The 16,469-nt window shown below is 50.5% G+C and overlaps 2 protein-coding genes across 3 annotated transcripts in view; both read right to left on the bottom strand.

Moving 5' to 3' along the window:
* PAPSS2 (3'-phosphoadenosine 5'-phosphosulfate synthase 2) overlaps positions 1-7,947 on the bottom strand; it is a 23,678-nt gene extending 15,731 nt beyond the window's left edge. For both annotated transcript variants that reach the window (XM_027905985.1, XM_027905986.1), the window contains exon 1: positions 7,879-7,947. In XM_027905985.1, the coding sequence (XP_027761786.1) occupies positions 7,879-7,899 (21 nt within the window). In that variant the 5' untranslated portion in view covers positions 7,900-7,947. The remainder of the gene's footprint in view (positions 1-7,878) is intronic.
* MINPP1 (multiple inositol-polyphosphate phosphatase 1) overlaps positions 1-16,469 on the bottom strand; it is a 37,632-nt gene that overhangs the window by 4,863 nt on the left and 16,300 nt on the right. The window lies entirely within an intron of this gene.

Here is a 16,469-nt window from a genome sequence, read left to right as displayed (position 1 = left end):
GGATGTGTCCCCAAACACCCCGCTGAGGCTGAGGGGTTGCCAGCACTCCAATTCCCAAGCTGGAAGCGGGACTGGGCTCCCTTTCTCCATCCAGCACTGGGAATAAACCCCAGCAGACCCGGCTTGCTCCTTGGCACCCGCCACCTCTTCTGCCCGTTCCTTCTGGCACCACCTCAACCCCCGGGGCACTGCCAGGGCTGTAACACAGGAGACCTTCAGGAGAGCAGCAGGGCCATCCCAGTTCCCCGAAACAAGCAGCCTTTCAGCTGGGAGACAGACGGTTGGAGATGCCAAACGTCGCTACCACACGGGATTTTCAAGCTGCTGTCAGCTAAAGTCGTCGTGATTTTTGTTGGGTTTTTCTTCTTTTTTTTTTCCTTAAGCCACAAGAATTTCTGAGCTCTTGGCAAGACCTTGTTTTTTTTTCTCTTGGCGTAAATCTGCGCGGCTTGGATCGCCACAATCGAGTTTTATACAGCCTTGGCACGAAAAAATTAATAATAAAATTTTTTTTAAAAAAAATCAACAAAACCAGGCTCATGTTCCAGGCTCACTTTGCAAATCAGGCGGTGATTTCTACTCTGTGTGAGTCTCAATCAGCAGGCTGGGCCTTAAAATCTGCCTCTCCGAAAGCTCCCAGCTCAGGCGTTCCCTTATCTCGGAATTAGATGATGTCACTACTCTCATTTCCTCACAGAAAAACCTCGTGAGTCAGCCTGTGCTCCTGCATTTTCGGGATGAATCTGCAAGGCCAGGCCAGCTGTTATAAAAACAACCTTCCCCATCTTCATTCCTGGCATCCCAAGGGAACAGCTGCAGGGGCAACAAATTTCCGACCAACAAAGCCAGTCCCGTCAAAAATAATGATTTAAACGTGAAATCCTCCCGTGCTTGTTGGCGAATCCAGCTCTGGGAAGGGTAAATTGAGGATCAGTCCCTCAGACTCCACGGACAAGAGGGAAGGAGGACAAAGGTACAGATTTTTGACTACACATTAACTTTGCTATCGAAGAGTTTTCCAGGTAGGAGTTGCATCCACAGGTAATCGATTTTTTTTTTTTTTTTTTCCACTTGAACGTGAGATTGAGGAATTTAATTACTGGGTTGTGGTTCTCTGTGGTAAACACGCCCCTGTACATGTCCCACCTCCTGCCGTGGCAGGACAGCCACCCTATCCCTGAAAACATGCCAGGATTTGTCTTCCAAGCACCATGCAAAGAGAACTGGCAATACAGTGCCAGGAGACCACCAGCTGAACAACCAGAAACTCTGCTGATCAGAAATGCCCTGTGAGTTCAGAGGCAGAAAGCAGAATCTCCTCCCACCCTCTGAGCTAGCACAGGTTGAACCCAGCTCAGCTCTAAATGATATGGGGATAAGACACCCATATTTAACATGTCCAACATATCCCTCTCAGGAGAGAAATCCTGCACCTTCAGAGAGGCTCTAGCGGTTCCATAAGCAAGATCTCAAGCAGCTTCATCAGGTTTTAAAATACACATATTTCCAAATCCAGAGAAGGGCAAAGCTGGGGAAGGGGCTGGAGCAGCGGGAGAGACTGAAGGAGCTGGGGGGGCTCAGCCTGGAGAAAAGGAGGCTCAGGGGGGACCTTCTGGCTCTGCAACTCCCTGACAGGAGGGGGGAGCCGGGGGGGAATCGGTCTCTTCTCCCAGGCAATCAGCAACAGGATGAGAGGAAGAGGCCTTAAGCTGCACCAGGGGAGGGTCAGGGTGGACATCAGAAGGAATTTCTCCACAGAAGGGTTGATTAGACATTGGCAGGGGCTGCCCAGGGAGGTGGTGGAGTCTCCACCCCTGGATGTGTCCCAGAAGGACAGGACACGGCACTGGGCACTCCGTGCTCTGGGACAAGGTGGGCATCGGGCACAGGGGGGACTTGATCTCACAGGTCTTTTCCAACCTAAATGATTCCATGATTCTGTAAAAGAACTATTCCTCCTGCATCAGTTCTCCTCAGCAGCCTGATGAGAGGAAGAAGCCGGACTCAAGGCCAGACTGGGTCTCAGCGCCTCTCCCTGCCCCAGCTTGGACCCTCAAGTCTTGAACCCCGCATCTTGAACCCCGTGTGCTTGACTCTGCAATGGTGGGTGGCCACCAGCAGGCAACAGGAGACCTCTCCCCACCTCAGCAATTCTCTGTGAAGGCTTGCAAAGTGCGAAAGCAGCAGCAGAAAGGAGCACAGGGAAGCCTGGCCAGAACCACCACAGAGGACACGGCTAAACGGGGAGGGCAAAAGTTCACTTGGCTGGGAAAAAATCATCACGATGAATTCATGGAAGGAAAGTTCATCAAATGCTATCGGGAAGAAAGGCACGGCCTCTGGTATCTGGGGTCATAAATCAGTGGAAGGGGGGACAATGAACTGTGGTGTCCCAAACATAAAGTCTCGCCTGGCTCCCACTCTTGGTTGCTGTTGGAATCAGCAGATGGAGCCAATCAAACCTCCCTGTCACTCGGTACCCCTCCCTCGCTCAGGGGGCTTGCTGAAGGGCAGTTACTTGTTTTCCTTGGAGATTACTGTTGATTGGTCATGAAAACTCCCAGTATCCCTCTAAGGGTGGCATCATCCCCAATTTCACAGCCACGGAAGAGCAGCGGAGAGCAAGGCCAACAGTAGATGAAGACTTGAGATCCCACTCAATATTTAAGACGTAAAAGTGACACAGGTTTGGGCAGCTCCCCTGGCCTTCAGGCTGCACCTCTGAGAGCTCAACGCTCCTCACATCCATCCCCATGGTCCCAGACCAGCTTTACAAGCGTGAGGGGCAGACGCAACGAGCCACCCCAGCCACGGTTGTGGGGACTCATCCACATCATTCCCAGAGGCAAAAAAGCATCTCAGATCCCCCACACTAACACTCTAAAAAGCCCCTCGAAAACAAGGGGGTTTTTTTCCCCCCTCTTCCCACACTCTCTGGCAGCACAGCCTAATGATCTTCCCACCAGAAGGGCAGGGCAGGCCTGAAAAATGACCTCCCACCCAACACACTTTTTTGCACCCCAAGGGGAAGCTGAAAAACGCTTCGATATCGAAGAAAACACTTTGTCCTGCCAGAGAGGCCGCCAAGACCTCGAGGTCAGAAAGCCCTGGAAATGGAGGTAGAGATGATTGTTTTCCAGCAATGCCCCCCCAAAAAAAACTCATCCCGACAAACCACGCAGTGCTGCATCTAAAAAAAAATCAAATCAAATCGAATCCACGTAAACCAACTCCCTTTCTCCAGCTCGTTTTGGCGCCGGGTCAGCAAACAAAGCTTTTGACACGCATCGTTGGATCCGAGCCAAGCAGAGGAGCAAGGACCGCTCTGTGAGGGACGGGAGGCAGGGCCAGCAAGGAACTACCGGCCCCACAGGCAATTCCCAACTTCCCAACATCCCATTTTGCGATGGGCGGGGCCGGCACTGAACCCTCCGGCCGGGCTCGTCGCATCCCTCCTCCTGTTAATGATCCACTCGGGGGTAAATTCGCCCCTGGAAATTATTAAGCCGCGAAACCATTAAGGAACTACTTCTCACTTGCCCCAGCTGTGATTCAGAGCCCAGTCAGAGATGATAACCATTAGTCAGCCCTTGCTCACGATAATGGTGAGTTCGTAAATGCGCACCTGAACCCCACAGCCTCTCTCTTAATGGGCTTTTTAAGATACCAAAGTGCACGGGCAGCGTGACCAAAGTGCAAGCTCAAGGCAGGGCATATCGTGACCAGCATTAACACAGGCCCTGCACGCCACTTATCTTTGTTTGGGGGGGGGGGGGGGCCACATACAGCTGGAAGTTTATCTAAAACACCTGGTTTCAGATAGGCAAGGTCTTTTCATTTCTATTTCGAGACACCCTCCAGGAGCAACATCAGCCCAGGAAAAATAATGAAAGAAAGAAAAACAAACAAACAAACAAAAAAAGGCAAGTATGCCAGTGTTTCTCTTGAAAACCCTCCAGAAAAACAAAATCCCCGTGGCCTAAATCTAAGCTGCAGCTGCAGTGCACATGGTCCGGGTAGTGTGGGGTCTTCAACATCATTTATCTCACCTCAAAGCTCTTGTAGGGGTTGTCCAGGGAGGGCATGGATGGAAACCCCTGCCCTCCTGCGCTTGGGGAAGGTCCACCAAGGTCCCCACCAAGGTGGTTCTTTAAGTCCCCAACCCCTGCAGGGCTCAGCCATGGAAAGAAAAAAGGCATTCATATTCAGAAGCCTGCAGCTTTTCCTGGCTTTTCTTCCCTCAAATTCCCCAACAGAGCAGAATGCTGTTACTAAACAGGGTCTTGGGGCAGCCCAAGCGAATGAAACAGCAAAGTGTGGGCAACAGACAGGAAAGGGGACTTGTTAATAGCAAGGGGCTTCAAAAGAAACGGGGAGGAAAGTGGAGAGAGCTACAGTTAACAAAAGTTAATCACCTCGCCTCTCAGTGATCTCCGAAGAAAAGAGATATAAAGCAAACCAAAGTAATGGAATATAAACCAAGAAATCCCAAGCACGTGATGAGCAGCAGGAAAACAATCCCCTTTGACTGTCGTGGTGCAACGAGTTGGGCACTGTATTTCACAAAATAAATCATGCTGTAAGAACGAGGCTTGTGACTGGCCGGACAAAAGAGGAGAAACGCTTCCTTGAGTAATTCAACCCACACTAATTCCCTGAAATCAGGGTGCACTGTCACCTGGACAAGTGGCAGTGAATACTTGAGCTATTCTTAACTGCTTGGAAAATAAACACCTTTAAAAGTGTTTTCCTCTTTGTGTTCAAGGCAATAGTTAAGAGGAAGCGTGAGAGGAGATAAATGGACGGTCTGGGTTTTTTAATAAGCTTTTTCTTCTATATTGCTTAGCAATTGCATCCACGAAGCTGTACATATGCTACTGCTCTGGGATATCAGTCCATCTGAACTCTGCCCCGTGGCTCCAGTTTTTTCAACACGAGAGTAGAGGTGTTTTTTTTTAGGCAAAGAAACTAAGCCTCTTTCTTCAGGGCTGTCATCTGAGCTTGTGGGTTTTTTTCCCTTCTCTTTAAATAAATTTCAATAAGCCCACATCATTTGCGCGTACACAAACAGAAGTGAACCAGCCGAAATTACAGCTTTGTGACCCAGCAGGCTCCAGCAGCAGCTCCCTGGTGAAAGCCAGGGATGCCACACGCCGCTCCAGCTGGATTCCTGGTGACCAGAGCAGGGGGGTGACAAAGCTGGGACGCTCACCCTGAAAAGGGCAGTTTCAGGGCCAGGCTCTCCTTCTGCCCTAAGAAATAAGAGAAACTCGGGATGTTCCCCTGCCAGGGGCAGGACTGCCAACGCCTCCAGCCCACGAGACGCATCGGGCTGCACTTTCCACGCGCCCACGGGGACACAAAGCCACGCAGGCAGTCACCCCAGCGTGGGGCCAGCCCTTCCCAGGCCGTGCCTGTGGCTTTGGGCTCCGTGGCAAAGCTGCCTGGAGCACACTGCACCATCTGTGTCCTCCTGGAAACGCCGCCCGGCGGGGAGACGGGACGAGCTGCGGAAATACCAGGGACGCCGCAGGTGGAGGGAGAACAGGCTGCTGTTTGGACAGAGCTAAAAGAACCCCTCAGCCCTGAATGCCACGCTGTGCAGGAGCCCACACAATAAACAAGGGCAGTCCCACAGCTCCACCTTGCTCGCTGCAGCTCCTTCGCTCCTGATTTTGCTGCCGAGCACACAGGAGGGCTGTGTGAGGAACGCGAAGTCTTTAAGGTCACCGTCAAAGAACGTTCTTCTCCCCCGAAAGTCGGTCCCGAAACAGGTCAGTAATAAGTGTTTTCTGTCAGTGAGGTCTGGGAACGGGAGGGCACTGCCTGGCTGGCACACGGAGGACTTCATGAGCAGAAACAAAGAGAGCAGAGAGCGTTTCCACTCCAACCGGCCAGAGAGATTCCTGCACACCAAGTTTTGGGTCCCCAGACAAGGCAGAATTAAGGAGCCACGTTCATTTTTAAGGACAACACGTGCAGAAGCAAAAAAAACCCATTAAGTTTTCTTCTCCACACCCTACCAGAAGCTTCTGTTAATAAATGCAAATCAAGCCATCCTCAAACTCCAGAGGGCATTCAGGCTGAATTTTGGATTTAGATGCTGGGCTTCTAATTATTCAATTTCCAAAAGTGGGAGCACAGCCAAATAACAGAGCTGTCCATCTTGCCACAGGTGGCACTGCTATGCCTCTCAAAAGCTGACAGCTGATCAACATCACCTGCAAATCCCAGCTCTGACACGCTCTCACCCGGGGAAAAAATGCTGCTAACATCCAGCCTCACAAAACCTGGTCTGTGGGAGAAAGATTGAACACACCACCCACGTCATGAAAACGTGGTAAAACTGAGATTTTATTAGCAACGAGGATTTTTGGGAGTAATAGGGATTCTTGTAACTGGGGGAATGAAGATGGGGATTAAGGAGGGGGCAGTCCCTAGTTCTGCACCCATCTTAATAGGATAAATTATTGCATGCCCCATCTTCTTTTTCTGATGGAACTGCCTTGGCTGCAGCTACAAAAAGGTGTCAGGAGAAATCGTGCGCACGTAAATAATCGTGCTGATCAAAGGATCCCTATCGAAGGGAAATCCCTCATCCCGTGCCTTTGCTATCAGCTGGAGATGGTTGAAACCGAGAAACCGCTGAGGTTGAGTGAGGAAAGAGAACTTCCCCCTGCCCGGGACTGACAGGAAGATCGCTAATGGGACATCACCATTTCATCACCCTTCCCAAAAGCTCCGGTAATTAGTGAAATCTCGCCTTTTCTCAGTCCATCGGACACCTGGCAGATAAGCACACGAAAATCCACCCACAACGCTCACCCGGATAGCATCTGTTCTGACAGTCACCGTGCAAAGGTCGGCCACGAACTTGCTCATAAAGGTCATTTTTCCAGCCCAGGGTGGAGGCAAAGGAGAGGGATTATTCTGGAAGTTCAGTAATGCCTCCCTCCTGTCACAGAGCAATAAACAGAACTCCCGTGCGCAGCTCAGGGCTTGCACCTCCCCTCCCTGAAATAATCCCTAAACCACAGGTTTTCGCGTTCCCAAGAACACCCCGGCTGCACAGGCGCGCTTTGTTCCGCGTGGTTTTTGGTTGCATTCCTGCACCCCGCACACCTCACCAGGGTGCTCAAAGTGCATCTGAAAAAAGTAGGATGAAGTTAAAAAAAAAAAAAAAAGAAAGAAAGAAAGAAAGAAAAATCAACCGGCAACAGCAGCCTGAAAGACTTAACGTCAAGATTTCTTCTGGTTCTGATTTAAAACCTGGAAAATGTACGGCGCAGCCGGAGGGACCCGGGGCTCCCATCCCAAATCCAACAAGTACGAGAGGGCAGCTGGCAAGCGGAAAGCGGCTTCTGGCTGCGACTGCGATTGGCAATTTTAATTTCTAACTGAACCCTGCTCTGGCTGTGCTCATTTTTCATCGCTCCGCGCTCGTTATATTTATTTTTAAAATAAATAAATGGGCGCTGGGAGCCCATCGGTGGTGGCGGCGAGTGGCTCTCGCCGGGCTCCTTCCCCTGGGTGGGACCGGGGCACAGGGCGCCCGAAAAAGCCACCCAACGAAACGAGCGAGGCTCAAGCCTTCGCTTCTGCCCCGACCTTCGAGCTCCGCAGCGGGGATGGCAGCGGGCAGCTCGGGCACAGCGGGGCAGGTGCGGGAACACCGGCGGAGGGATGCGCGGCACGGCCGGGCACGCCCCTGCCCCGCTGCCCAGAGCGCCCTGCCATCCTCCCCAACCCCTGGGGGTGATGCTCTGCCATCCCCTCCCCGCGCCGGATGCCCCACGGGGATCCCGCGTCCCTCCGGGAGCTCCGGGACGGAGAGGGGCTCTGCAGGGACCCTCTTCCCCTCCCCGGCCGCGTCCCTACCGTGTGCTCTGGGCTCGACATGGTGCGGGCGGGCGCGGAGAGCCGGGCGGGCCGGGGCTATAAGGGCTCCGCGACACGTAGCGCGGCCCTGGGCCGGCCCCTCTCGCCCTGCGCCCGCCCCCGCCGCCGCCACCGCCTCCTCCGGCCCGGCCTCCCCCTCCCGGGGCAGCGGGAAGGGCGCTCCGGCACCGGGGGGGGACGGGTCACCCACCCGCCACGGGCGAGGCACGACGCGCTGAACCCTCCCGGCCCGCCGAACCCTCCCGGCGCTGCCCTAAAAAAATCAGCTCCGACCGGCCCGGGCTCCAGGAGGGAGAGGAGGAACAAGAGCCTGCACGAAGCGACTCGGGAAGTCACCTCTGGAAGATGATGATGATGATAATGTCTAAATGATGATGTCTAAAGATGATGACAATGTCTAAAACCAAGCAGTGGTGGAGGATGGCCCCCGAGTGTTTGGCCAAAATGCCGAAGAAAGTTGAAAAGTAACGCAGAGGAGTCTACTGGCACACAAAGCTCAGCCAGGTGAGGGGAAGCAGAAGCACCACGCCCAGCAGCTTTGCCCCAAATCCGCTATTTTCCACCACCGGAAAAGCTCAAATCCCAGGATGCTGCTGAACCAGAGGACAGGCGACGTGCTGGTGGGGGCACATCCTTGGGATGGCACGGGAGCCAGCGGCAGGAAGAAATGATCCCCGTGGGTGTGTAACTCTGCACCTGGGGATGCACAGCCCGCTCCAGCATGGCACGAGTCCTGTGACCACTGTCTCCTGATCCATGCCTATCCATCCATGGATCCAGCCCAGGGCTATCAGGATGGCTGTGCACACTGTGCTGCCTCTCCTCTAGGAGGAGATAACTCACTTCTCATCAAGCCCAGAACAGCAAGTGCTCTTAGATACCTATCAGACGGGTCCAACATGCTGAACCTACTCTGGGCTGCTCCTTGTACCTGTTCAGCACACAGCCATGCGTGTCCCTCTCCACAAAAACACTCCTGTTCCACCTCTGTCCTTCATTCCAGCAGTAAAGGTCCTGCTGGAGGAAGAACAAGGCCCCACCGTGGGAGCAGGGGAAAGGTGGAAGTGAAGGAAGGGGGCTGGAAGGAGGCAAGCAGCACCTACTCAACCAACTCCTGGAGCCAGGCAGCTATTAGAGTGCAATCAGCTATCAACTGAACTAATCCCCAGTGTAATTCCAGTTAAACCCACGGCATTACATTCGGGATTAGCTCAGCTAAATAATACCAGGGTCGCTAAAAAGCATCACTCGTTTCGTGCTTTTCCTTACACTGGGTTGTTGTGTTTGTTTTTTTGGGTTTTTTTTGGTTTTTTTTTTCCCATTAAGGGCAGATTAAAGTTTCTGCCATTAAATCAATAGAGCCAAGTTGGAAGAACAGGGAAACAAGCCCAGCATCCATTGGAAAAGCACATCCTGGCACAAGGAACCCTCCCACAACCATTGCCTAGACAAGACACACAGGCTACATCTCACCCACTCGAGGGCACCAGGAGAAAGACAAATTAAATGACTGAAAGTCACCTCTGATGAGTCAATTATTCATTTTGATTCCTAAAAGTACTATTTTTAAGGTTTTTGTTTTGTTTAGTCGGATTAAAAAAACACATTTAATATTCTGCTTCTGTGGGATGAATTTGAAATTCACATCTTTACAGCCTTTCTGTGTTTCTTTGCCTCTGTGTACCTTCAGTAAAAGAAGCAAAGCAAGGAGGGAAATACATTTACACAAGAACAAGGAGCAGCAAGGTGGTGTCTGTGAGGACAAGTCAGAGAGAAGGGGCCTCTCTAACCACTGACCACTCTAAACTATTCCACAACTGGTTCCAGTGAGGGCACTTTGGAAGGAAAAGCTGTTCTCACTAAAAATAAGCAGTCAGGGGAAAGACAAGGAAACTTGTGTCACTAATATAACAGAAAAATTAGCATCAAACCCATGTAACACCTCCATGTTCCCCTTAGATATCGATCAGACAGAAAATGAGTCAACATTATCTCCATTTGTTGCATCATTCTTCATTTCTAACTTCAAAGTTCTTTCCCTTCTAGGAATTAAATTGACTGCTCACAACCTGCCTAAGAATGGGAACAAAAGATTAAAGGGGCTTTTCTCCCCTATTTTTCCCAAGAATAATGCAAAAAAAAAAAAGGTATGAACTTCTGTAACATAAACCTCTCATAATTAAATATATGTGGCTATTGCCTCAAGTTTTAATTTGTGGGGGCTTTTCAAGGAAATAATTGATGAAACAGAATCAGAAATTAAGCAAAAAAAAAAAAAAAAAGAGAAGAAAATCCATTTGCTTACTTCAGGAGACATAAATTAGTGACACTCAGTTTTCATGGAAGAATTTTTTGGGCTCTTGAACGGGCTGTAAGAACTTCAGCTGAGACAGCTGGGAGGAACTGGGTGAGCTCTTAGCTCCCTGCCAAACCATTCTATGATTCTAGAGAATTTTTTTAACTGTGGGGATAGAAAGTGATGCTCTGGGTACCTGTCCTTGTGCCTGTGGACTCAGCACTTCCTTGGGAAGCCTGTACTGTCCTGATCTGAGAGACAACAAATCCCTTGCCAAAAAGCTCTCTTAAGGTACAACCTGTTCCACCAAGAGGACCCCCAGAGAGCAAAGGTTGCGTGTGACACCACCACAGGCCCAGCGAGCAGCTGCACGGGAGGCCTTTGCTACAGCCATCTTCCTGTTCCAAATCACCTCCTTAACCAAAATTCCTGCCCCAGCAGAACCCTAGAAATCAACCCCAGGTGCTGCAGCCTTTGGGCAGCTGCCGTGGAAGGAGAGGGGTGTCCCCTGCAGTGTTCTCCCACAGGGAAGTCATAAAGGGGAAGGTCATTGTCCCTGACTTGGCACTCCTGAATCCTTGCAGGAATTGCCTCACCTCGATGACGCCTTGCTGGGAAAGCACCACCCAAATGAGCATCAAACCTCTGGAGAAGGAGCCCAGAGCCCAGTTGTAAAGTGACAGGTGACACCATTCCCTCCATACCGCTCCCTGTTGTAAGTTTGGCAAAGCAGGAGCAAAGGGTGGAGGAAGCAGAGAGGATGGCCAAGCTTTCCCATGTTCCAGGGCTACACAGACAGGATGAGAAATGCACCCTGCACTCAAACTACTCCACTACAAGAGTCTCTGCTCTGGTTTATTTGCTTTCCTAGAACTGGGGAACCTGCAGATGAAGGTTCAGCACCTTGCTTAGTTTTCCAAGTGATGGAGACACCGTTGCCATCTTCAGCACCCCTTTCTGTCAGATTCTCCGGCTTTGTTTGTTCCCCTACATGAAGAGGCTGTCACCCCAGCAAAAGGAGCATCCTCCAGTCACCAGGAGTGTAAAATTCTGCTCATCCCATCCCAAATGCAGTAAGGCCAGTGCCTCTGAAACCTGAACCTAAATATTCCACAATGAACACACATAACAGCTCTGGCATCGGCCCGCAGAGATACAGCGATACTGAACTGCCCCAACAAGCAGTTCCAGCTTATCTACCTCACCTTTCACCCAGGGCCTTTCACAAAAAGAGTTCTGAATGCTGTGTGTAAGTCAAGTCTGGATCTGCAGCCCTAAAACCTCACTGGTGAGATAACAAATTAGAAATAAACTACAGGAACAAAGCACGGATTAATGGAAGCACCCAGAGAGACGCAGGTTGGTACGGCACTACCTCCTGGCATAAGCAATTAGGACTTTAATGAGAGCAGGAAACTTTTTTTCCTTTCCTTGTTCTACAATTCAAACATGTGGGATCATCCCTATCTTACGAGAAAGCTGCTGGAGAGAAACATGAGCTCCAGAAGGGACAACAAATCAGCCACTGAAACCTCCAGCGCTGGCAACTCCCACTGCTCTTGGGGACTGCCACAGCCAGCCAGAAACCCAGCTCAAAACCAGTTTGCCAAGATGATTTCACAATGGGAGAAACTGAGCCCAAGGCAGGAACAAGCTCTGCACCTCCGTGGGTCTCTCAGTGCTGCAGAGCTCACTGGGAACCAGCCACGTGTGGGATTGTCAGGGTGGGTTTGAACGCCCCAGTGACACAGCCACTACTGCTCACCCACGGGAGGATCCTATCCTGTCCTCACATTCAGGTGGAACTTCATGTTTGTGCCCCCCCCCAGATCTGTAAACTAACAGGGGTCTTTTATTTCTCTCACTCACCTCATTTCTCTTTTTTTTTTTTTTATTTTTTTCCTTTGCCTGCCTTTACAAACCTTCAGTGCCTTTGAGATTTCCCTGCCGAGGCCGGAGCAATCCCAGCTCCTGCTTGCAAAGACAGACCTCCCACCACAGCTTCAACATCTCAAATATGTAAAATATGCTCCTACCAAGGCTTGGACAACACTCTCCAAAGAAAGGAGTATTGACTTCACAGATGTCTTTCTTTTAGAAGCAAAGCAAAAATTCTTATCGTTTTTGTGGCGTATCATATTGCAGTAAAGATATTTATTTATTTATCGAGTGTAATTATCTACTGCAGGCCCATTGCCTTTGCCCTGTGTGATTCCTTACCCCTATCACAGACTTTGACCCATATCCCTACCCTGTTCCTTTTATAACACTGGAGTAAAGATCTCAGTTCCTGAAATTTTCAGACTCCCTTCCCTGCAGGCTGCTCCAGACTGGGAACTCAGAAGCCACGTAGGTCTTCTTCCAAAAGCAGGTTAACAGAGAAAGAGGCATAAAATGGCCATTCTGGCATCTCTTTAGACAAAAGTGCTGCCAGAGCAGTCACAGTGGAAGGAGAATTCATAGAGGCTAAGGAAAGGCCAAGGAAAAAATCCAGCCTATCCATGGATGGGCAGTGTTGGAGCTAGAAAAGAGCACAGGCAGGTAGAAAAAAAACCATCTCCTACCACATTTGGAAGTTTAACTTCATCCTAATCCTTTCACAAAGCTCCCAGCTGTCACTCCCTCCATCCCCATACTCCAGGCAGGTGGAACAGGAGCTCTCCAGCACCAGGCACTTTTCCAGCCAGCACAGTGAACAACCCCACAGTCCCCCCTGTGTTTTCCACCTGTCTGCACTCCTGTGCAGGGACAGATTTCGGATCTGCAAGACACTGCTGGATTTTAGCACCTCTCCCTCTGAGCCATTTCCTAGCAGGATTTGTCACACAGATTTACTGACTGTTCCTGCAGGAAACCACGTGAAGGGGAAACTTTTCCAGGTTAAACTTTAATTTGCAATTCTTAGAATAATCCAGAGAAGCCTTTTTTACCACTCTCCCAGAAAAGCCACTCTTAATTAGAGGTGATAAGCTTTAAAAGTCAGGTTGTCATTTACTAGTTGTGACACCTGTTGGGTGCTTTATCCAAACACTGATTTTCACAGAATCCCAGAAGGGTTTGGGTTGGAAGGGACCTTAAAAATCATCTCATACCACCCCCCGCCATGGGAAGGGACACCTCCCACTAGCCCATGTTGCTCCAAGCCCAGCCACAGCTTCTCTGGGCAAAGTGGCCCATTAACCAGGACAGTTAAAAACACCCTGAAAGCTCTCCGTGGCCACCCAGGATGGAAGCAATTCCTCATTCACCCTGAGAACTGTCTCCAGGTCTCTGCTCTGCAGGCTGCAAGCTTTAAGGAGCAGGTCACATGAGCCTCTGCTCATGCTCCTTGTGTTGCCTCATCCAGCTGGAAGCTTCTGAGGCTCCAAGCAACACCCCCAGATTTGGCTTTGGCACCCAACTCCAGCCCCTGTGCCAAAAGCTGGTTTGGAGCAGCAGAACCTTCTGGGGCAGAAGAGAAGAAAAGAACTTGAACTTATCAAGAACCTGTTTGATTTATCACCTCTCACCAGGGGCACAGGACAGCCAGGCCATGGCACAGTGGGAATGACATTTGCTACCAATTCTGCATGGAAGGCCTGGAGATGGAGACAGGGGAGATCTGCAGGGCAGCGCTGGAGAATCCATCTCATCTGACCTCAAACCCAGCAAAAGAAAGGCAAAGGAAGAACCTTCTGATTATCCCTAGGGATAATCAACCCCTGGAAACCCAGACATTCAGGCTGATGGGTTCAGGGCAGAGCCTGAATTCCCTAGAGAGGAGAGATGTGCCATTCTTTGCCACACCGAGGCCTGTGAGGGCTGAGGAACAGCCCTCTCAGTTCTGGGTTCTGTGAAATAAGATCTGAGTCCCAAAGGCTTTCCTGCAAAGCCAAGTCACAGCAGGACTTTGCATGTGCTTCATGCTTGAGAGGGCTGGAAGTACAAGGCCCCAGGGACTGGATCATAAAGGCAGCAGACATGCAGAGAATAATTAGTAATGCTCTTTATATTATGAGAAAACTTTGTTCTACGTAGATCAAGGTGCAAGAAATGACCTGTGACACCCGGTGAAAAGGTTCTGTGCCAGAAGATGGGAGCCAGAGCACAAAGCCTTCCCATTGCCACAGAAAAAACAGGCAAGCAAATGAACACAAAAAAAACCCCCACTTGCATAATGATTAACCTTCCCAAGAGGGAAGGTGGGGAAGTCTCCCTGCCAGCAGGACCTTCTCTGGAAAACCAAGTACAATTGTGGGCATTTCAGTTCAAAAAGAACTGAAGTGAAACAAGAGCCACCAGCACACAGGAGAAATAAGTCAGGTGAAGAGGAGAGATGAAGAGGGACTGGCTAATCAGATCTGGCCAAGCAAAGACTGAAATCAGAGGCAAGTGGCATCGCCAGGGGGATCAGGCAGGTCAATGACTGGGTGTCCAAACACAGAAGTGGGAAGGCAGAGGCCAAGGATAAAGTTACAGGCTGAACATCAAAACCACAAAGGTTTTCAAAGCTGCCTTTTGGCAGGTACACCAGGAACTGGAGCTTCAGGGGTTGGGGTTTTAAATTGCTGGGTGGGTGAGAGGCTGGACCTGACCTGGCCATGTGTGCTGGCAGCCCAGAGAGCCAACTGTGCCCTGGGCTCATCAAGCAAAGGTTTGATCAGAGAGGATTAAGAGCCACCTCCCTGGGCTTTGGCCAGAACTATTCCCTCTACTGTTCAGCCCTTGGCTGTTTATTTTAAAAAACCCAATTATTCCTTTCAAAATACCATAGTTATACAGTATCGTAGGTTTGTAAACAGGAGGATAAAAAGCTGTTCCAATTTGTACAGGTATTTTTACATAACCAAAATCCTCAGGGAGCAGTAAATAGCCTCTAATAGCAAGGAGGAGGAATACATCATACAGAGGGGTTTTTTTTTTTTGGGATGCTATTTGGTGTGGGGGAAGTGTGAAACAAAAACCTAGAAAATTTTCCACAAGAATTGTCATTTCCCCCCTTTTCAAGCTGACAGTGAAGCCTCACCTTGAACAGTGTGTGCAAGTCTGGCCCAGGAAAAGTATTTATAGGCACGGGGTAACACCAAGCCAAAAATTAAGATGCCAATGATAACAGAGTGATTTCAGCACAAGGAACAAATAAGCAAGATGAGCCACTCCCAGCTGGGGGAAAAAAAAAATCCAAAACCAAAAACAACAACACCCACAAGTCCCAAGTAGCACAGGTGGGATGCAAAGAGATGGAGTGTTTAACTCCCCTCTCAAGAGAAGTGTTCCAAGGAATCAGATGGATTGCTGGTGTTGAGGAAAACACAACACTGAAACAAGATCCGTATCACAAGAACTGCTCCAGAACACCTGCCAAGCTTCAGCTTTCCCATTTGCATGTGGTAATCAACTCTGCTAATTGACTATGCTGCAAGCTATTGCTGTTCTGAAAAATCACAGCTCCTGAAAACGTGGCTGAAATTCCAGCCCAGCAGGAGGCTCAAATGGAAGGAGCTGCTGCACTTGCCCAAAGCCACAGCTGAGCTCCAGCATCCACATCCCACTGCAAAGCAAATCACAGAATCACAGGTGGGTTTGGGTCGGGAGGGAGCTCAGAGATCATCCAGTGCCACCCCCTGCCATGGGCAGGGACACCTTCCACCAGCCCAGGTGGCTCCAAGCCCCGTCCAACCTGGCTTTGGACACTTCCAGGGATCCAGGGGCAGCCACAGCTTCTCTAGGCAAGCTGGGCCAGGGCCTGCCCACCCTCACAGGGAAGGATTTCATCCTAATATCCCATCTAACCCTGCCCTCTGGCAGTGGGAAGACATTCCCCCTTGTCCTGTCCCTTCAGGCCCTTAGAAATATTCTCTTCCCATCTTTCCTGTCAGCTCCTTCAGGCTCTGAAAGGCCACAATCAGGTCACCCCAAAGCTTCTCCTCTCCAGGTTGAACAATCCCAGCTCTCCCAGCCTTTCCTCCCAGCAATGCTGCTCCATCCTCTGATCCTCTCGGTGCCTCCTCTGAACTCTCTCCAGCAGCTCCATGTCCTTGCCGGGCTCTTCCCCAGGGCTGGGGGCAGCTCTGCAGGGGGGTCTCACCTGAGAGGGGCAGGATCCCAGCTTTGAGTTGGGAGAGCCCCAGGAGAGCTGTGCAGCAGAGGAATTCCTTATGAGAAATACATAAAGCTGAACACAAATGCACTGTCCTTAACTCAAGGAAACCCCATGGCCACAGTCAGCGGTGTATGGGAAATATTTGCTCCATCTGCTCAGGCACCACATCCTACCAAAAGCCAGAGGTCAGCA

The sequence above is a fragment of the Empidonax traillii genome, unplaced genomic scaffold (assembly GCF_003031625.1).
Source record: "Empidonax traillii isolate 1590-97213 ecotype Southwest subspecies unplaced genomic scaffold, ASM303162v1 scaffold1230:size172535, whole genome shotgun sequence".
Lineage (NCBI taxonomy): Eukaryota > Metazoa > Chordata > Aves > Passeriformes > Tyrannidae > Empidonax > Empidonax traillii.
Note: the sequence above shows the minus strand (reverse complement) of the source record. Positions and strands in the feature narration are given on the sequence as shown.